Source organism: Triplophysa rosa, unplaced genomic scaffold (assembly GCF_024868665.1).
Source record: "Triplophysa rosa unplaced genomic scaffold, Trosa_1v2 scaffold466, whole genome shotgun sequence".
NCBI classification, from domain to species: domain Eukaryota; kingdom Metazoa; phylum Chordata; class Actinopteri; order Cypriniformes; family Nemacheilidae; genus Triplophysa; species Triplophysa rosa.
The window spans coordinates 29,534-52,304 of NW_026634470.1; the positions used below are offsets into that span (position 1 = coordinate 29,534).

At 43.8% G+C, this 22,771-nt stretch overlaps 1 protein-coding gene across 1 annotated transcript in view; it reads left to right on the forward strand.

Moving 5' to 3' along the window:
• Positions 1-12,827, forward strand: part of LOC130550888 (macrophage mannose receptor 1-like) — a 26,979-nt gene extending 14,152 nt beyond the window's left edge. Inside the window, exons 4-6 of the mRNA XM_057328407.1 lie at positions 9,575-9,910; positions 10,083-10,168; positions 12,661-12,827. Coding sequence (XP_057184390.1) covers positions 9,575-9,910; positions 10,083-10,168; positions 12,661-12,804 — 566 coding nt within the window. The 3' untranslated portion in view covers positions 12,805-12,827. The remainder of the gene's footprint in view (positions 1-9,574; positions 9,911-10,082; positions 10,169-12,660) is intronic.
• The last annotated feature ends 9,944 nt before the right edge of the window (positions 12,828-22,771 follow it).

A 22,771-nucleotide genomic window follows, 5' to 3' on the forward strand; every position in this document is an offset into this window, starting at 1 on the left:
ACGTACTAACACACATAGACATAGAGACACACACACACACACGGATGCGCACGCACACACACACACACAACACACACACCACACGTACGACACAGCACAACGTACGACAAACCACACACACACACCACACGCTCAGTGAGAGCACACATTTAGGATAAAGGAGAGAGAAGCACAGGTCAAATATAACAGACTATAAATTCCTATATGCAATATTAATTAAGTAAAACTTTAAAATTCTAAAGCAGCCCCCCGGCCAGGCAGATAGTGCAAAAACAGTATGCAAACGGTGGCGAGGAACCCAAAACTCTAATCGAGAAAAAAAACCTCAGGAGAACCCAGGCCCAATAATCATTAATAATCTAATAGCATTTGAAATTTTGTGGTGAAGACGTGTCAAGGGACCGCGTCCTTCTTTATCCAGCTCTATCATCTCAGCTCTTGTCAGGTCCCCATTCCCATTCTCCGCTCTACCATCAGGTCAGGCCATGAACTGCATCCTGCTCGCTGTGGTAACCTTGGAACAATGAGACAAGACTGGCTGAGAGTAGAGTACTGTTCTGTACTCTTTGATGCAACAAGTACATCAGTTGTGTTTTTGGTTCCGGTTGATCTAACTAATGCAGCCTAAACCCTGAAGATTTATATTATGGAAGATAGTGTATGCAAGATTAAAAAATGCGTCTTTAGTCTAGATTTAAACTGACAGAGTGTGTCTGCCTCTTGTTTTCTGCTGATGTGATGTTGTTGCAAAGTTTTCTTCAGAACAGGCAATGTAGTACGAATCTGCCGTCCCAGCATTAGCTGTGCAGGGCTTACTCCCGTAGCTGCAATTGGAGTAGCTCTGTAACTCAAAAGAGCCAAATGAGGATCTGGCTGACGCAGAATGTGTTTCGCTGTGCCCACGGCTCTCTCAACAGCACCATTCGATTGTGGGTAGTGAGGGCTGCTGGTCACGTGATAAACACCCCAAGTTTTACAAAAATCTGTGAAGTCCAGACTACTGAACTGGGTAGTATTATCTGAATGCAATTCTCTCGGAATTCCCCATCTCACAAACATTCCTTTTAGCGCGGAGATTACGCTGCGACTACTAGTGATATGTAAATGAGCAATTTCAATGTCTCTAGAATACAAATCTACTACTACTAGATAGTTTTTACCTCCATTCTCGCACAGGTCCACTCCGACGGTTTACCATGGACCAGGAGGAAGTGAAGTTGTGAAAAGAGGTTCCTTTCTTTGTCTGGGCTTATGCACTTGACAAAAAACACACTGTGAAACTTTGGCATTAAGGTCTGCTGCAATTCCAGGCCACCACACTGACATTTTAGCACGTTCCCTGCATTTGTTTAGTCCTTGGTGCTCATTATGCAATTTGTTAAGAATTCCTTGTCGTAGTGCTGTTGGAATTACAATTCTGTCACCTCTTAGAAGCAATCCCTCAGCCCATGAGAGTGACGCTCGTTCTGTATAATAATCCTTACATTCCTGTGACATGTGATGTGGCCAGCCTCCTTTTATGAACTGCTTCACTTTCTGTATCACAGGATCTGCTAAAGTGAACTCACGATTTTTGTTTAGCTTAGGTTCAGACACTGGTCTTGTTCTTATCACTGCTTCTACATAATCTTGTACTGCCTCTTCTGTGTTAGAGAGTTGTAATCCTTCCAGTGGATTACTGGACAGTGTATCTGCCACTACCAGCGATTTTCCCGGTACATATACAGCTTTAACGTTGAACCGCATCAAACGCATCAGTAGACGTTGACAACGCACAGGAGTTTTGTCCAAATCACAAGTGTTAATCAGAGGTACCAACGGTTTGTGGTCTGTTTGCAGTGTAAACTCACCAAGACCCAGTAGATAACAGTCTCTCGCATGCCCAAACTGCAGCCAGACATTCTTTCTCGATCTGGGAATATTTCAACTCAGCTGATGACAGTGTTCTAGAACAAAAAGCAACAGGAAGTGTCATGTTACCGTGTTGTTGTAGCAAAGTAGCGCCTATCCCAAAGCTACTCGCGTCTGCAGATACAATGGTAGGTTTTTCAATGTCGTAGAAGGCTAAAACAGGAGCTGACGAAAGCATAGCCTTTACGTTGTCGAAAGCTTGTTGTTGTAGTGCATCCCACACCCATGCTGACTCTTTCTTTAACAGTTCATTTAGTGGGTGCAATGTTGTAGACATTTTAGGCACAAACTTTCCGAGATAATTCACCATTCCCAGCACTTGTCTAAGCTGTGCGACATCTTTGGGATATGGTAGATCTGTGATCGCTTTCACTTTGTCAGGGTCAGGTTTAACCTCATCACTTCTGATGATATGTCCAAAGAAGCAAAGTTCCTTCTTTCCGAAATGACATTTGTTTTTGTTTAGTTTTAGACCTGACTTTTTTATCGTCTGCATTACTTTCTCCAGATTCTTATCATGACTCTCTTTGTCTTTACCGCATACCAACACGTCATCCATAACTACCACACAGCCCTCGTCTCCATCCAGTAGCTTTGTCATCTCCCTCTGGAAGATCTCAGGTGCTGATGTGATCCCAAAAGGAAGCCTCTGGAAGCAAAATCTGCCTTTCGGAGTGATGAAAGTTGTGAACATTTAACTGTTTGAGTCGAGGGGAATTTGCCAGAAACCTGATGATGCGTCGAGAGTTGAAAACACTGTGGCTCCTGCCAGTTTCGTAGAAATGTCTTCCAAAGTCGGCAGCATGCATTTTTCTCTTTTTACAGCTTTGTTGAGATGTTTAAGATCTACACAAATTCTTACTTTTCCGTTTTTCTTAACTACAGGGACCATCGGGACACACCAATCAGTGGGCTGTGTCACCTCTCGTATAATCTGCATTGTTTGCATCCGCTGTAGTTCCTCGTCAACTTTCTTCATCAATGGAAAAGGTACCCTGCGGGGAGTTGTCAGAATGTATGGCTGTGCGTCCAGTTTCAGCTCAATCTTTACTGGCACGCAACTCAGACAGCCAATTTCCCCAAACACATCCTCTTGAATGTAATCCGCTCTGGCCACCAGTCCCATGGCACAAGCTGCACTTCTACTTAATAGATTGTTAGCATAACATCCATCCACAACGTAAGTCCAGAATTGATGACACGCAGTTTTTCTTGCAGTCTCTGCTTAGAATTTTCCCAGCGTTTTGACATAACCACCCGGACTGTTTAGCTTTATGCAAGTCTTCATCAGTGACGGCTGTTGTGGGAGACTCTCATATGTGTCATTGGACATAATCGTAATATCCGCTCCTGTGTCTACTTTAAAAGTCACTGCTTTTCCACATACAGGAAGACTCACTAACCAGTTTGATTCTGATTCTCTTTTCTCGATACTGTCCAAAAAGTATGTCTCATTTTCTTCCTCTGCTCCTTCTTGAACATGCACTGCTCTAACAGCTTTGCTAAAACACGCTGTAGCAAAATGTCCTAGTTTGTTGCATTTGCGACACTGTTTATTGTAAGCGGGACATTCACGTGGTCTATGACGCTTATTACAACGTGAACACATCTTTTCTTCTTTGTCTCTATGTCCTTGCTGTGTCTTTGTGTTTCTTTTCTTACCGGTACTGTAGTTTTTTGTTGTGCGCGACCTCTGGTACAATTCCGCCATTTCTGCGGACGTCGTTTCTGCAGAATTTTGAGTTTTAACAAGTTCCGCTTGTCTTGCTATCTGCACTGCCTTTCCCAGGGTCAGATCACTTTCCATATGTAGCCTTTGTGACACTCCACGATCATTTATTCTGATCACCAATCTGTCTCTGATCTGTTCATCCTTCTGTGTTCCGAACTCACAATTTTCTGACAATTCGTACAAACTTCTCACGAAAGCTTCAACCGTTTCACCCATCTGTTGTGAACGTTGATGAAAGCATGCACGCTCATGTATGACATTCCTTCGTGGCACAAAATGTCCATTAAACTTTTACACTACCTCTTCATATCTTCCCGAGTCCTCCGGATTCCCGAAACGAAATGATGCGAATATAGTCTCTGCCTCTTTCCCCATAGCATACATCAGTGAATTTACTTGGACCTCTTCAAGCTATTTTTTAATCATCAAACTAAATCAGATCAACTGCAATGCATGCTGGGAGTCATGAATGAGTTTTGTACTATGATGCTACCCAGCGTGCATTGCAGCATGAAGCTTTCATTCTGTTGATTGTCACCATTGTTGAGATTCATACACCGATTCTTCATGTCGAACTGATTCAGAACTGTAACAGTTTTGTGAAAATCATTTATTCTGTAAATTGTCCATAAAACTGCTTAAATCTTTTTAAACTGTGTCATGAGACTCCACATTCACATATTAAAAACATAAGACACTCGAAAGTAACTTACAGAACTTCATTTTGATGAAGTAATGATCATTTTTGGATCTCACTGGATCTTAGTTTTCTTTGGCACAACATATGTGTTAGACAGTAAAGAAACCTTCACATTAAACTCAAGAGTCAAGAGTCCAACTAAAGCAAACACTGATCACAATAATGGTGATTTGTTTCAACATTAATTGCAGGTGCAAAAGTGATATTGATTCAATGCAATTAACATTCACTAATCAGCTATTTTTTAACATTGATTCAATGGTTGCTTGCTGTCTGGGCATCCATGTGGAAAGGTACAATATGTGTCCCTTTGAGGGTACTGCCCCAGTGACAAGCCATTGTACCCCTAAAGGTACAAATCTGCCACATTTTTTCTGACAGTGTGTCATATAACTTCACACCGTTATATGTAAATAATAACTTTGTTAGAACACAGCCTGAGTTAGGCTCACATGTCACATACTCTCGGCTACTGGCACACCTCTCACCTAACATCCGTATATGACGTAACACCCTCTTACGCCAAGCAGTATGGGTAATGTAGTGAACTCCACATCATCACATATATTACGGCAGTTTTAGTGTTGTTGTCTTATTAACACTTGTATGTTGTTGAAAATTAAGTTTATCTAAGGCTATACATGCGGCTGAAAATATATGTTGTTGATTGTGGACTTTTACTGTGTAGGTTTTAGGTTTTTTAAGAACCCACTGATTCCCTTTTGTGAGCGATCAGTCATCTCGTTTGTGAACGAACTGAATGAGCTGCTGCTTACTCATGAACGAAATGAAAGAGGTCTCTTGATCAACAAGTACAGAAATGGACACAGTGTAAAGACCCTTATGAAAATTAACCATGGTTTTAATATTGTAAAGGTAGTAACCATCTTTTGGTGTGCTTTGTCTTCTTACCATGCCAATACAAATGGCTGTACAGCAAATATCATGCTTAAATGATCGTTACATTTTAAAAACCTAAATGTACTATTTTAAAAACGTTATGATTTAACTGTGGTTTGTAGTAAAAAGTTATTTTTCCTAATGAAAGTATAGCATTATTTGTTATAAGCATGTATTTATATAATCATATTTACAATAATGTAAGTTTATGACCAGAGGTGGGTAGTCCAGGGGCCAAAGAGTAAAAGTCCTGCCATATTTTTGTTTCACCCATGAACTCTGAATGCTGATTTCACCAGAGGAGGAACCAAGTCATTCCTTTCAAGTCTCAAGTCAAATCCCAAGTCCTCAAAGAGTTAAAGTGAATGAGATAATTAAGTGAGTAATGAAATGATGATTGAGCATTAGTGATGAACACCTTCTGTTAACAATCAACATCACTGAAGAAAAGAGAAACACAAGAACTACAACTGACTTCAGCCACAGCCTTGGATGACATCAGCTGGAAGAAAGAAAACAACAACAACAACAACAACAACAACAACACCACAATTGTGCTCAGTGTTTGCTTTAGTTGGGCTCTTGAGCCTTTCAGTAGTTCAAAGAGATTTGCCTCTAAGCAATTACAATATTGTTTGACAGCAAACATTTGTGTAACTCTGAATCAAATCTTAAAGGAGCAGAATAGTTTATGCTTTCCGTGAATGAGTGTTTCTGGTTTAAATCTCTCTGGGTTTAATAGTTACATTTGGATATAAAAAAAACTCCTAAATAAATATCTTCAATATAGAGATAACAAATTCTGATCAGGCTTTTACACATGAACATTTATCATATGAAGCTTAACAATGGTGACAATAATCAGTCATACTGCAGTGCATGATGGGAGTTTTTCATGCATTGCAACATGAAGCTTTTTGTTGATTGTCAGCATTGTTCAGCTTCCTATGCTGGTTCTTGACGTCTGTGTGTGTCTAGAAAGTGGAGCTCAAATTTTTATATGCGTTACATTGATTTAAAATTCATTTACTGTAACTATTTGAGAAACACTTTGCTTGTTTCAAAACCTAACCTGCCTAAAAAAAAAAGATATTTTGTCTGTAAACAGTTGAGTATCTCATTATATGAAAACAGTGAAGAGTTGCTCACTGCACAGCTCTGATCTCTCTGCTTTACAACAGCACATGCATTGATACAGAGAGAAATCTAACACAGGGGTCAAGGGTCAAGAGCCCAACTAAAGCAAACACTGATCTCTCTGCTTTACAACAGCACATGCATTGATACAGAGAGAAATCTAACACAGGAGACAGGAGCCCAACTAAAGGCGTTAAAAATCAGCGTTCAGAGTTCATGGGTGAAACAAAAATATGGCAGGACTTTTACTCTTTGGCCCCTGGACTATACACCTCTGTTTATGACACATTCATGACACTTTAACATGCTAACGCATGCAAATAGATTGTTGTTGCAAATACTGCTGTTGTTTACATGTTGCTTTTATTAACTATCAGTCACTTTTAATCCGCACCCGATTCTGGGATCCCTGTCCTGCTGTGATAGACTGACTGAGCATTAACCAACAATCTGTGAGTGCGGGAGGCTTGAACACTTTCATTGGTCTGAACTACTGAACTAGTCAGTCTGACATACAAAGCAGACATCTTCGTGGTGAATTAGAGAAAGCATGTCAATCGCTCAATACAGACACTCTCTCGTTTGCAGCAACAACAGAATATAATATATTGATATAAAACTCAAAGTAATAAATCGAGGGTAATAGAACAACTAAAGGAACCACTAAACACCACGTGACTCCTTATTGTTAACGTTTTCTTCTGCGATTGTGTTTGTTAACAGCAGGTGTTCGTCATTACTGATGCAACCATCACTTAACTATCTCATTAGCTTGTTCATGTGTTCAATAGGTAGACATCTAAAATATTCTGTCAGGGGCCCTTGAGGACTTGAGTTGAGAACCGCATAGAAAACTAAAATGTTTTGAGTTATTATCATATGAAAACAATAAAAAGGCCACGTGTTATTTTAAATTGGGCCTACGTTTATGGACTTTAACAAGTACACAAATTTTGACTTTACTAATTTTCTGTTCATTCTCTTAATTTAGTGGAAATATGTTGTTGTGGTGGAAAGAAAATAGAATGGGGTTTGAGAGCAAGGATTGAGATATGATGGGGGTCCAGCACTCAAAAAAGGTTAAGAACCCCTGCTCTAGGGCATCCCCTCTTTGTAACCGGAACTGACAAACCGGTTTTAAGTTATGACTGATGCGTTAGGAAAGGTGCATTGAATACAGAATCCTGGAAAATGGGTCTTTAGGCTATGTCCACACTAATGCGTTTTCATTTGAATATGAAATTTTTGTTTTCAAAACGCTCTTCGTCCACACTAGCGTTTACCAAACGCTGGCCATCCACACTGAAACGTCTGAAAACGCTGACGTGTTCGTACAGCACATGCGTGAAACGTAAGAAGCTTCAGCACTCGTTCACATGAATACGTCACTTCAGCACTCAGTCACATGAATACGTCGCATGATGAAAAATGCATCATCGTCTTTGAACTGCTCCGTTTTCCTCATCCACACTGCGACACGAGAATGGCGTTTTCAAATGTATCCACTTTGGAGAGCGTTTTTAAAAAACTCTGTTTCCTTGACAAAAACGCCATCTCAGTGTGGACGGAAGTCCAAAATGGTGAGAAAAATATGCATTTTCAAACGAAAACGCATTAGTGTTTTCGTTCATTTCGTTCATTCCCGCAGGTTTTTAGGCTCTCTAAGACTATGTCTCTAAGACTTTTGTCAGTGTGGATGAGGAAAACGGAGCAGTTCAAAGACGATGATGCATTTTTCATCATAGTCTTAGAGAGCCTAAAAACCTGCGGGAAGCAGTAGACTACAGCAAATAATGGCTGCACTTGTTTCATCAATATATCTGCAAATTAAAGCTGCATTCCCTTCAAGCAAGCCTGCGCTGGCACTTTACGGGCCCACTTAGGGCTAGCCTAAGGGGCCCCTTGCAGAATTTGCTCACTGGCCGAACGTTGGCCCCTTAGTACTGGCTCTGCACGGGCAGCTCTCACTTACCTTCCACTGTTGATTTGTTTAAATGTTGATCACTTTTGCACTCGCTATTAATGTTGAAAAAAAATGTTTTCATTAAACAACCATTATTGTGGTCAGTGTTTGCTTTAGTTGGGCTCTTGACTCTTAACGTTAAGCTTTTTTTTTTAACTCTCCATGTGTGTTAAAACACATGTTGTGCTAAAAAGAAATAAAGTACAGTGGGATCAGACAATGATAGTTATTTCATCACTATGAGGTACATTAAATTACTTTTGAGTGTGAAGTGTTATTAACATGTGATAGTTGAATTATGATACAGTTTAAAGAGATTAAAAGCAATGTTACAGAATAAAATATTTTCGAACAACATTACACATGAACATTGTACATGAAGAATCGGTGTATGAAACTCAACAGTGGTGACAATCAACAAAAGAACGCTTCATGCTGCAATGCATGCTGGGTAACATCATAGTACAAAACTCATTCATGACTCCCAGCATGCATTGCAGTTGATCAGTTTATCTGAATTAGTTTGATGATTGTCACCATTGTTGAGGTTTGTATGATGAGTGTTGATGTCTAAGTGTGTAACCATGTTTTCGGTTTACTGTGTCGCAGTGCTTTTACAAAACTCACAATTTTCACCATTTTCAAAAAGCGTAACCTCAATTTTATTTGGAGCAGATTGTTTATTTGATCACAACCAATATTATAGAAGCAAACAGCCACAAATTTACGGGGGTCAAACATATATTTTGTTAGACTTCATCAATGTGTAAGTGTTTTTATTAAAAACTATTACAAGCACTGAAAGAAAATTAACTTAATCAGAGTTAAGAGTCAGGAGCTCAACCAAAGCAAACACTGATCACAGTAATGCTGGATTGTTGAAATGTCAAATTTTTTCAACATTAATAGCAGGTGCAAAAGTGATCAACATTTCAACAAATCAACATTGGAGATGAGGTGAGGGTGGCCCGTGTAGGGCCAGTACTAAGGGACCAACGTTTTGCCAGTGAGCAAATTCTCGGGGGACCTGCGCTGATAACCTGCTGGGGGCCTGTAACGTGCTAGCGCAAGCTTGCTTGCAGGGTTACTTCACAATACTCATGTCAAGCTTTATATTTCACTGTCAAAGCACAGGTGTTCACAATAAAAAAAAAACACAGCAATGAAAGAAATATTTTTTCTGTGTGGGAATAAATTGCAACGTAACTATTTCATTTTCATCTTATTACAGTAAATGGAACAGCACAGTTTGTTTTTATCTCTGATATCCAGTTGAGTTGGCATGATGCTATAAATTACTGCCGACTGAAATACACAGACCTGGTCTCCATTTGGAATCAAACTGAAAATGACCAGCTTTTGCTGATGATGCAAGGATTTGATAGAGCATGGGTTGGCCTGTACTGGGCGACTTGGAGTTGGTCAGATAAATCAAGTGGCTGGTTTAACTGGATGACTGGACAGCCAAACCAGACTGGGCTGAACAACTCTTGTGGTGCTGTAGGTCCTGATGCTCTAATGGATGATCGGATCTGCTCAGATGCCCTACCATTCATCTGCCTGACTTGTACGCTTCATGAATAATTTGTAGCTACTCCCCTAAACAATTCACAATTGTTGGCAAAAAGAATCTAAGTAAACTAATTACACAAACAATTGTGTTTTAGAAATTGAAAATTACAACCGCTGTACAGTTTAAAAGTAAGCCAAGAATATATAAATGACTTGTGTTTCAACAGGTACAAAGCAGAAGATTGTGAGAGTGGAGGTGAACTCTGGTCAGAATTTAAATGATCCTGCAGTGATGGAGACCATCTTGAAGTCAGTAAGTATGAAACTGTTTGTGTGTGAAACTGGAACACATACAGTTCTTCGTGTAGTACAGGACAAAATGGAGTTCACATAACCAGTCCATATTTTTTGCATTATTTTATCATTAATATACAGGTGCTGGTCATATAATTAGAATATCATCAAAAAGTTGATTTATTTCACTAATTCCATTAAAAAAGTGAAATTTGTATATTATATTCATTCATTACACACAGACTGATATATTTCAAATGTTTATTTCTTTCAATTTGATGATCATAACTGACAACTAATGAAAATCCCAAATTCAGTATCTCAGAAAATTAGAATATTACTTAAGACCAATACAAAGAAAGAATTTTTAGAAATCTTGGCCAACTGAAAAGTATGAACATGAAAAGTATGAGCATGTACAGCACTCAATACTTAGTTGGGGCTCCTTTTGCCTGAATTACTGCAGCAATGCGGCGTGGCATGGAGTGGATCAGTCTGTGGCACTGCTCAGGTGTTATGAGAGCCCAGGTTGCTCTGATAGTGGCCTTCAGCTCTTCTGCATTGTTGGGTCTGGCATATCGCATCTTCCTCTTCACAATACCCCATAGATTTTCTATGGGGTTAAGGTCAGGCGAGTTTGCTGGCCAATTAAGAACAGGGATACCATGGTCCTTAAACCAGGTACTGGTAGCTTTGGCACTGTGTGCAGGTGCCAAGTCCTGTTGGAAAATGAAATCTGCATCTCCATAAAGTTGGACAAATGTGTCATATGTTTAAAAAGTGAAAACATGACCCCTTATGAATCCAGCATTTTACTGACATTCGTTTGTGAAGCAGCAATGAAAGTGATGTCAGGTTTATTAAGGATTAAAAAAAATAAATGGGTGTTTTTTATCATTCAGGGGGGTTCTCTACACACACACTTATGTTCAAACAACATTTAAACGCAAATTGTCTGCATTAGTTAACCTTTACAGCAGTGTTATGGACAAAGAACAGATGAATATATTATTTTTAATTAGCTGTTACATTGCTGAATCAGTTCGACATGAAGAATCGGTGTATGAATCTCAACAATGGTGACAATCATCAAACTAATTCAGATAAACAGATCAACTGCAATGCATGCTGGGGGTCATGAATGAGTTTTGTACTATGGTGTTACCCAGCATGAATTGTAGCATGAAGCTTTCTTTCTGTTGATTGTCACCATTGTTGAGATTCATACACCGATTCTTCATGTCAAACTGATTCAGAAATATGTTAGTTTAGAGAAAATCAGTTATTCTGGAAATTGTCCATAAAATTACTTTATTCTTTTTAAACAGTATCATAACTCAGCATTCACATATTAATATCATAAGACACTCAAAAGTAACTTACAGAATTTCATTGTGATGAAATAATGATCATTTTCTGATCCCACTGGATCTTAATTTTCTTTGGCACAACATATGTGTTAGATAGTAAATTAAACTTAACATTAAACTCATAAGTCAAGATCCAAACTAAAGCAAACACTGATCACAATAATGGTGATTTGTTGAAATTTCAACATTTTTTCAACATTAATTGCAGGTGCAAAAGTGATATTGATTCAACGCAATAAACACTCACAAATAAGCTATTTTTTAACATTGATTCAATGATTGCTTGCTGTCTGGGTATCCATGTGGAAAGGTACAATATGTGTACCTTTGAGGGTACTGCCCCAGTGACAACCATTGTACCCCTAAAGGTACAAATTTGGCACATTTTTTCTGACAGTGTAGGAAAAACGTGATCTCTTACAAAGGTTGATGTTTGCACATGCACTAGCAGACCTCCGTTACACTTCTCATTTATGCTCAATCCGCGTGCTTTTAACTGATGAAGTGAAGCTGACGCCATTTACTGTTTATTGATAAAAAGCTATTTAAAGCTTATGACTACACGTGCACTGAGAGGGGGGTCGACCAATCACAACAACCTGAGAAGGAAGCTCACTGATTTGGTGTGGGTGGGACATCGTAAGCTGGGAACCAATCATGACAGACTGGGTCGGCTTTACCAATCAGAGCGTTTCGGCAGGAGGGACTTTGTAGAAACCAGAAAATATCTGATCGTTTTGTGAGTAGAGAAATAAGTTAAATATAAAGCGTATTTTGAAACTAGAAACATGAACATCCATTTTTAAAGACCCAAAAAACAATCAAAGCTTCAAAAACAGCCAAAGAACGGCAACTTTAACATCGATTCAATGGTTTTCACCTGCTCTCTTGTTATCTGGGTATCTACTGAAATTATCCACAAATTTAATTGATTGGGTAGAAAACCGACAGGTGATTTCTGGGTGTATCCTATTCTGTCCCATGCTTTTTTATTCAGATAATTTTTTTTAAAGAAATCTAGTAACATTTGGCTTTTGTTAGTATGTTGTTTCATGCTTTTTAGGCCCTATTTTGTAGCCTATCAGTTATGTTGTGAATGCAGGCAAAGTAAGAGTGTCTGTACCTTGATTTTGTTCTTCAGATTAAACAGAAGCTGAAGGATCATGGGATAGAACAGGACACAAGATTGACATGGAGAGTGCTACCGGGTGGAAATGTTTTCTCACCAAAACATGGCTGTGAAGAGAATATCAAGCAGAGAGACTGTTCAGATTCTCTTTTTTAAATATAACAGTGACCACATCTGAGTTTATCGGACCATAATTGTTATGTTTAGGACTGTCAATTGATTTCAATGAAACTTATTTTTAAATACGTTTTACAAGTTTTTTTTACAATAATTTAGTTTACTCCATGATTTTGCTAATTAGATTCTGCTAAAGCATAAAATAACTTAAGAGAAATTACTTAATGTAGCTTTTATTGTTATTATTCAAGCCTGTGACTGAACTGCTATAGGCCTACACAGTAATCTATTTTGAAATTGTCTTTTCAGTTTGATGTAGATTTAGGGTCTGTATATGTGATCTCAACAAAATCAGACCTAAAGAGTTTTAAACAAATTTATATTTAAGACAACACTACAATAAGATCTCCATCTTTTTTTGTGTTTTATTTTTTCCTGTAAAGCTGCTTTGAAACTATGGAATATAAGCGAAATATAAATAAACTTGAATTGAATTGGATGTGCTTTTGTGCCGTGTACGTTTTATTGTCATTTTCATATGCAGGTTTGTTGAGGTGTGATGCTTTTAAATGAAAACAGTTGCTGTAAAGTATGCATTTAACTTAAAAGCTTCAGTTACTTAAACAGCAAAATCCCCAGTATTAAATGAACACTGTTGGGTGTCTATATGTGTCCACACTTTGGAGTGTTAAAAGTGACACTAAAGCAGTGTTGAAGTTAATGAGTTAAATAAATGATGAATGAAAATTAATGAAGAATACCTGCTGTTAACAAACAAACCCCTAATTATGTTCAGTGTTTCCTTTAGTTGAGCTCTTGACACTTGAAGCCGTCGAGGTTTGTACGAAGTACAATGTTTAATTTAGTTATAAAACACAATATAAACAACTTTAGTCAACTGAAGTGCTGCACAGTTTGCCTAAACCTAATCACCTAATAGGTCAAATAATATATTCATTTAACACTTTTCATCAGCCAAAAGAATACGGGATAGTTTGTCAATTCCTCAATGCAAAGCATTAAACGAATTAGGTAAAAATAAGGATATCGTCATTAAACCGGCTGATACAGGTTCAAGTATTGTAATCTTGGATAAGCATCAGTATCTTTTGGAAGCCAACAGGCATTTGAGTAACAAGAAACATTATACTTCACTATCACAATCACTAACAATGGACACTCAAAAATTACTTTGGAATATTTGACTAAATCTACTGGATGCTAAAAAAACATACCTAATGGGGCCTGATGTACCGAGATCCAGAAGGTTTTATTTACTCCCCAAGATCCATGTGGATAAATAGTCTTGGACAGTTCTGGGTGAGGTCCCCCATGGTCAAATAACCGTGTCCAACTTTGGCAGTGAAACTTACAGGATTGCAGAATAGACCATTTTTAAATCCTATCTCTCAATTACATCAGAGTTATTTAAAGGATACATCCCTGCAAGCTAGCCTGCGCTGGCACTTTATGGGCCCACTTAGGGCTAGCCTAAGGGCCCCTTGCAGGATTTGCTCACTGGCCAAACATTAGCCCCTTAGTGCTGGTCCTGCACGGGCAGCTCTCAGTTAGCCTCCACTGTTGATTTGTTGATCACTTTTGCACTCACTATTAATGTTTAAAAAATGTTGAAATTTCATCAAACTTTTGCTGTGATCAGTGTTTGATTTAGTTGGGCTCTTGACTCTTGAGTTTTAATGTCAAGTTTTCTTTAGCTGTCCATGTGTGATAAAACACATATGACAGTGAAAGTGAAAGAACTAAGATCCAGTGGGATCAGAAAATGATAGTTATTTCATCACAATGAAGTTCTTCAAATTACTTTTGAGTGTGTTGAGTTATTAATATGTGAAGGCAGAGTTATGACACAGTTTAAAGAGATAAAAGCAGAGTTATGGGCAACTAACAGAATAGATGATTTTCACAAAACTGTTACTTTTCTGAATCAGTTAGACATTAAGAATCTGTGTATTCATGACTCCCAGCATGCATTGCAGTTTATCAGTTTATCTGATTTAGTTTGATGATTGTCACCATCAGAGGTGGGTAGTCCAGGGGCCAAAGAGTAAAAGTTCTGCTATATTTTTGTTTTACCCATGAACTCTGAATGCTGATTTCACCAGAGGAGGAACCAAGTCATTCCTTTCAAGTCTCAAGTCAAATCCCAAGTCCTCAAAGAGTTAAAGTGAATGAGATAATTAAGTGAGTAATGAAATAATGATTGAGCGTTAGTGATGAACACCTGCTGTTACCAATCAACATCACTGAAGAAAAGAGAAACACAAGAACTACAACTGACTTCAGCCACAGCTTTGGATGACATCAGCTGGAAGAAAGAAAACAACAACAACGCCACCATAATTGTGCTTAGTGTTTGCTTTAGTTGGGCTCTTGACCCTTTCAGTAATTCAAAGAGATTTGCCTCTAAGCAATTACAATATTGATTTACAGCAAACATTTGTGTAACTGAATCAAATCTTAATCCTTTATGACCTGCCATTGAACAATTCCTCTAGAGTACATTTTAGTATTTTTACATGCTGTGCTGTCATGCTTTTGAGTATTTTCACATGCCATACATCAATACAATCCTTACACCCCCAATTTGAAGGCTATGTATGTAATTGATCCATAGTAACTAGGTAAACAGGTCAAAAGTGCAATAAACCCCCTAAAAAAAGGAAAATTGTTTTTTTTCCCAATATATTTGACTAAATACAGAATTATCACAAATATCAACCTCAAACTTGTCAATGTAAAAAACTTGCATCAAAAACACATACAATTTATTTGGACTGTTTACATAAAATAGTTTGTGAGATATAATCATTTTTGTAAACAGTGCGTTGTGAAGTAAAACAGATAAAATACTGCTTTTGAGAGCAATGTTGATTGAACGGCTAAAACAGAAAATGTAAAATAATAAATTACCCTAATATCTGTACTTTATCAGAACTATAGATGCAAAAAGGCTGTGATGACACTTGTGACAGTTCCTGACCAGAATAACGCAGAGGGGCTCTTGACATGTTTCACACATAAATGGAGAGCATTTGAATTTGTGGGGTCAAAAAGATAAATAAATAAATAAAACATAAATAACCCAAAACAAACCTAAACATACTGAAAGAGACCGCTACATATACACAGCCTAGCTGTGATGAGACTTGTGGCAGTTCCTGTAGAGAATTACACAGAGGGGCACTTGGCAGGCCTCTTTCACATGAATGGAAATTGATTGAAACTGGAGCAGATGAGCAGTCGGAAAGTTCATCTTCGTCGGACGCGAGTAGTAGCTCCAAATCCTCCGCGCTCGTATACCACGCTCGTATGATACTCAGCCATATATATCTCATCAAGACCAGATGATTCCTTCCAACTATCCAAATTGGCAGAGTGCATCGAAGATATAAAACCTGTAGGTCCCCTACCCTCTTGATGAAGGCGAGCGCCATATGGAGAACCGTCTTCATCGTGAGATGAGGAAGAGCGGCATCCCCTAAAGGCTCGAAGGGGGGCCTGGTGAGACCTGTCAGGGCTACATCCAGGTCCCAAGAGGGTATGGAGCGCGGACGAGGCGGATCCCACCTCCTAGCGCCCCTAGGAACCTAATGACCAGGTCGTGCTGCCCTAGAGACTTCCCAGCAACTGAGTTGTGATGAGCAGCAATGGCGGCTACATACACTTCCAGTGTAGAGGGGGAGAGGTTAGTCTCGAGTCTCTCTTGTAGGAAGGACAGCACTGACCCGATCGCACAACTCCGTGGGTCTTCTCCTCGAGAAGCACACCAGGTCGAGAAGAGGCACCACTTGTAGGCGTACAGTCGCCTAGTGGCAGGTGCCCTAGCCTGAGAAATGGTAGCTACCACCACTGGGGGCAGACCATTCAGGATCTCCTCGACCCGTCCAGAGGCCAGACATGGAGGTTCCAGAGGTAGACGAGGGACGAGCTGCTCCTCAAACTGTTAACTATGTCATGAAATATCTGATGATCCGATTGTGCATGTGAATGTGTTTTGTTGTTTAAACACGTGTCCTAACCGTAATAGCGCTGCGCGACAAGCAACTGCCTTTTCTATTTTAGAAACGGTTTCTATATCTGCGACGTCAAGGCTGACAGCTCCGCCCACACAACGATATCATTGGATGTAAAGTCTGCACCTCATGAATATTAATTGCCAAACATGGATGATGACAGACTATTTACATTTGATTACATACATTTACATTCTGAAATTATAGCATAGCGTCCGGTGAGGCATCTCTGAAGTCATGAGAACAGGACGAATCTCTCTGCATGTGCACTCCTCAGCTGCAGCGTGAGAGGGTGCATGGACAGAGAGAAAAACTTTTCTGATTGACTGTGGTTTGTGATTGATTGTCGCGTCCTGCCCCTTTTTCGCGTTCGGTATTGACAAACAAATAGCTTATGGCAGGAATCGTCTTGGTTACGGATGTAACCTCGGTTCCCTGATGGAGGGAACGAGACGTTGTGTCGAACCGACAGAATGGGGTTTGTCTTGAGAACCTATCATCTTCTGAGTATTTAGAAAAGGCCAATGAAAATTGGCAAATTAAATTTGCATGCCGGGCTCCTCCCCGGATGTCCGGGTACAAGAGGGAAGCCGGCGTGCTCATTCATTCACCTTTGGTCTGAGGAGACTAAAGCATCCTCCCCCGACCGCTGGGGTGGGCGGCCAGTGTTGTGGCATGAGGGACACAACGTCTCGTTCCCTCCATCAGGGAACCGAGGTTACATCCGTAACCAAGACGTTCCCTTTCTGTCGGTCTCTCGACGTTGTGTCGAACCGACAGAATGGGGTTCCTATGGAAAACGCCACAGCACTGAGCCGCGTCACAATCTCTGCGGAGCGACGTTGACTGGCCTGGGCGAGTCAGACGAACACGCTAGCGCGAAATTATGACCTTCCAGTGGAGAGGAAGGGGGACCCAGAGCTTTCCACAAAAAGTTGGGAAGCCCCCTAACGCCGGCCGTCACGGGCGGAGGCCTGATTCTCTAAATGGCGAGAAGCCGCCCGGCACCGTACGGGCCACTGGGTAAGCATTATTCCCCCCTGGGGGGGAAAAACGCTGCAGAGGCCACTACCTACCGTAGGGAGGAATTAGTGGAGACACCACATGGTCTCACCATCAGGGGAGAACTCATGGGAGGAATGTGCGGACTGCAGGAGTTAACCGCAAGGTGGGAGTCCACCTGGGGAGGTCATGGGTTGCCAAGGTGGGAACCATTCATGAGGATACATCAGACGGAACAGCCCACGGAGGGGGGGTTACCACGTCTGGAGCACTAGGTCCGGTTAGAGCTATGTGGGAGATAACTCAACTGTTCCCCGGCCTAAGGGGGCAGGGCTGCTCTGCCCAGCCTGTCCCCTGGAAGGGTGCTTAGTGATGGATGGAATGCCTGTTCTTTACCCGAGGGGAAAGAAGTGAGGCGGGATCGCCACTGCTCCCCCCGGAGGGGGAAGGGCTTCCGCAGGCGTACGCCCTACCGGCTGCCGGTCCCACACCTTGCCAGGATGCGGGCTGACACCGGTTCCGCGCGTAGGTATTAGAACCTCACGGAGTTGTTGGGCATAGCCCAACCCGCAGCTCTGCAGATGTCTGCCAGAGAGGCGCCCTGAGCCAGTGCCCATGAGCGGTGTGCCTCACTCCCAACGGGCAGGGGCGAAAAGAGATCGGTATGCCCTAACGAGGGCATCCACGATCCAGTGCGCCAGCCTCTGTTTGGAGACAGCCCTCCCTTCTGCTGACCTCCGAAACAGACAAAGAGCTGCTCAGAGCTTCTGGGCTCTGCGTGCGGTCCAAGTAGAGGCGCCGTGCGCGTACTGGACACAACACGGATAGGTTGGGTCTTCCTCCCCGGTGGGGAGCGCCTGCAGGTTCACCACCTGGTCTCTCGGGAGAGTGGTGGGAACCTTGGACACGTAGCCGGGGCGGGGTCTCAAGATAACGTGAGAATCCCGGCCCCGAGTTCTAGGCAATCTGTGGACACGGAGGGTGCTTGTAGATCCCCTACCCTCTTGGAGGTGAGCGCCATGCGGAAAGCCGCCTTTATCAGGACTGAGAAAGAGCGCCAACCCTGAGAGGCTCGAAGGGGGCGGGGCCTCTTGAGGACCGCCACCTAGGTCGCAAGAGGGTACGGAGCGCGGAAGGTGGTCACCCTCTCGCGCCCCTTTGGAACCTAATGACCAGGCCGTGCTGTCCAAGAGGCTACCCAGCACTTGGGTCATGATGAGCGGCTGAAGCGGCTACATACATTCCCAGTGTGGAGGGGGAGAGGTTACTCCCCAGTCTCTCTTGAGGACGGGACAGCTCGTACCCGACCGAGCAACTCCGCGGGTCTTCTCGCCGAGAAGAGCACCAGGATGAGAAGAGGCGCCACCTATGGGCATATAGCCGCCCAGTGGCCGAAGCCCTAGCCTGAGTGACGTCCCAACCAGACCGGGGGTGGGTCACTCAGGATCTCCTCGTCCCGTCCAGACATGGAGACCAGGTTCTGCCTGGGATGCCGTAACGTGCCCCTTCCCCTGGGGAAGCAGTTCGCCAGGGGGAGCGGCCAGGGGGGAGTCGTTGTCAGAGCCTTAGCTCCGAGAACCATGTCCTGGTTAGGCCAAGGGGTGTAACTAGTACCACTTGATGCTCCTCTTCCCTGGCCTTGCACAGGACCCTGTGCAATGAGGCTCATTGGGGGGAAGCGTACTTCCGCTTGTCCCGCGGCCATCTGTGCGCAAGGGCATCCGTGCCAAGGGTTGCCTCGGACAGGGAGTACCAAAGCGGACAATGGGTGGAGTCCGGGGAGCCAACAGGACCACCTGTGCCTGGCCGAACCTCTCCCAAATGAGCTGGCTGCGCGGGGATGGAGTCGCCACTCCCCGCGAGGCGTCGACTGACGAGAGATCGCATTGGCTGTCTGGTTCAGGACGCCTGGGATGTGTGTGGCTCGCAGGGAACTGATCACCTGCTGACTCCAGAGGAGGAGGCGCCGGGCGAGTCATGTTTAGCTGCCGTGAGCGAATCCAAAGATATACGCCACAGCAGCTGTGCTGTCCGACCGGACCAGCACGTGCCTGCCCTGCACGAGAGTTAGTAGCCTCCTCAATGCAAGTAGCACAACCAACAACTCTAGGCAGTTGAAATGCCAACGCAGGCGGGGGCCCGTCCACCGCCCCGACACTGCTTGCCCGTTTGCACACGGCACCCCAACCCCAAGAAGGTCATGGAGACCAGGGGGTTAGGGTGTGTCGGCAGAAAGCGTGTGACCATACGCCTGCTGCCGGTGTGCCACGCTCTCCAAGGAACTTGACTCTGTAGCCAGTGTTGGAGCGGTCGTATGTGCAACGACCCGAGGGGGACCACCCCCGCCGAGGATGCCATGTATCCCAGGAGCCTCTGAAATTGTTTCAGGGGGACCGCTGACTGTCTGAAAGCTTCAGGCAGTTCAACACTGATCGGGTGCGCTCTGTAGTCAGTCGCACTGCCTCTGGGAGGCCACGTGGGTGCGGGCTTCCTCGTCTCTGGTCTCGCTCCCCCTGCGGGGGGTGAGCAGGGCCGCTCATGAGTTCAGAGTCGAGTTCCCTACCGAGAAAGAGGACGCTCTGCACCGGGGAGAGCTTGCTCTTCTCAGTTGACCTGTAGCCCCACCGATCTAGGTGCCGGAGCACCAGGTCCCTGTGTGTACACAACAGATCTCGAGAGTGCGCCAAACTGAGCCAGTCATCGAGATAGTTTAGTACCCGCACACCTCCTTCCCTAAGGGGAAGGAGGGCTGCTTCCACGACCTTCATAAAGACTCGTGAAGACAGGGACAGACCGAAGGGGAGGACCCTGTACTGATATGCCCGTCCCTCGAACACGAACCGTCGGAACGGCCGATGTCGAGGGAGGAACGAGACATGAAGTACGCGTCCTTCAGGTCGATTGCCATGAACCAGTCCTGACACCTGATGGACGTCAGGATATGCTTCTGCGTGATCAATCTGAAAGGCAGCTACTGTGTAGGTGCCTGTTCAGAACACACAGACCCAAGATAGGGCGCAACCCCCCGCCTTTCTTGGGGAAAATGAAGTACAGGCTGTAAAACCCGCTGAACATCTCGGCTGGTGAGACGGGCTCGATCACTCCCTTCACCAGAAGGGTGGCGGCCTCGGCCCGAAGTACGGGAACATCCTAGCCTCTGACTGAGGTATATCGGATGCTGAACTTGGCGGGCGTGAGGCGACTGGATCGCGTAGCCGAGACGGATCTTCTTCCCTAGCCAGCCTGACAGTCTCCCAGAATTGAGACGGGGACTAAAGGTACGATCTTTTTCATCGTCCCCCGGGGGGTGGTTCGATGGCTAGCAGTACGGATTTGCCGGGGGAGGTCCCCCGGGGAGGAGATCGACTCTGCTATTTTTCCTGCCTGGCGACTGCGCAGCTCAACGCACTGACTGAGAGTGCTGAGGGCTGGTGCTTATACTCGACATTGCGCTTTGCCATGACGCAACATCGAGTTTGCCGTTCACCATCGTGCAGAGGGTGGTTGATAACCCAGAGAGAGAGGAAACTCTCCTTAGAGAGTAAGTGGGCGCTAGCCCCCCGGAGGGGGCCAGCAGATGGAGAGACGGGGCAGGATCCGTCCCTATCCGACTTCCTAGCGATGTGGCTGGGCTCGGGCCCAATGGTAGCCTCGATCCCCCTGAGGTCTTCCCATGAGGGCCGCTTCGCTGCGGCAGCTGATGGGGCGATGGTCTCCTCTTCGCTGTCACCTCCAGGGGGGGCCGCCTGAGTGGGGGGTGCCAGAGCTGGAGGGCGTCGAAGAGGACCAGGGCTGCCGGGAAGCAGACAGTGCACGGGACTCGACGGCGAGGCGGCCGAGTCGCGGCACGGAGGACTGCTTCTTTACTGTCGAGAACCCTCCGGGGGAGGCCGCATGTGGGCAGCCCCCTCCTCGATGAGTGTGTTGCACCCGATTGAGGAATAAGACAGCGGACCGTCTCCTGGGGAACGGTCAGACGAGCGAGACGAGGTGCGAACGGTCCGTGAGCCATTGGCTGGCGGATTATCGCTCACAGTAATCCTCATATCACCCTCGCTGCTTGCCGTAGCGGACGGCAGGGCCGTAGTCCTGCCGCCACGGAACGGGGAGCAAACGAGGTGGTGGCTGAGTCCCGTGGGAACACAGCCACCTGTGACGCAACGTCTGAATCGTCACCGCCCGCAGTGCGGGCAGGACGTATCCACAACGTCTGCCCCAGCGTACTGGAAGCAGGCATTGTGTCCGTCCCCCTCCTCGATGAGTGTGTTGCACCCATGAGAACAGCGGGACAAGCCACGCTGGAGAAATTTGCTCTTTTAGAAAAGGAAATTTGCTCGAACACCTCCAGAACTTCCGAGACGCCCAGGGGAGAGTCACTGCAGGAAGGGACCATCCGCTGTCCACGTCGTAGATTCCAGCAGAAAGAATGATCACCAAGATCGTAGAGAAGCTCATCAGATGCGTAGTTCTTCACCTGAAGAACAAAAGGTGAATGAATGAGCACGCCAGCTTCCCTCTTATACCCGGACATCCGGGGAAGAGCCCGGCATGCAAATTTCATTCGCCAATTTTCATTGGCCTTTTCTAAATACTCAGAAGATGATAGGTTCTCAAGACAAACCCCATTCTGTCGGTTCGACACAACGTCGAGAGACCGACAGAAAGGGAACTCATCTCATCGCGTTTGGTTAGGATGCGGTGTAAGCGAGCACCGCCATGTTTGTTTCTGCCGTGGTCTGAGATCTGTCGGATTTACATCACTTGAATGCATCTACTTCTCTCAAAATACACAAATGTAAGTACCTGGTGAACTTGGTAGAAGAATAGAGTGATCTTAACAATTGCTTACATTGCAGATACTGTGTATCTGATGTGAATAAAACACATCCGTCAAATTATATTTGATGATATTGTTATTGCTGCTTCCAGATATCAGTGTGTATTTTACAAACTCTAGATGTATTGTGTGC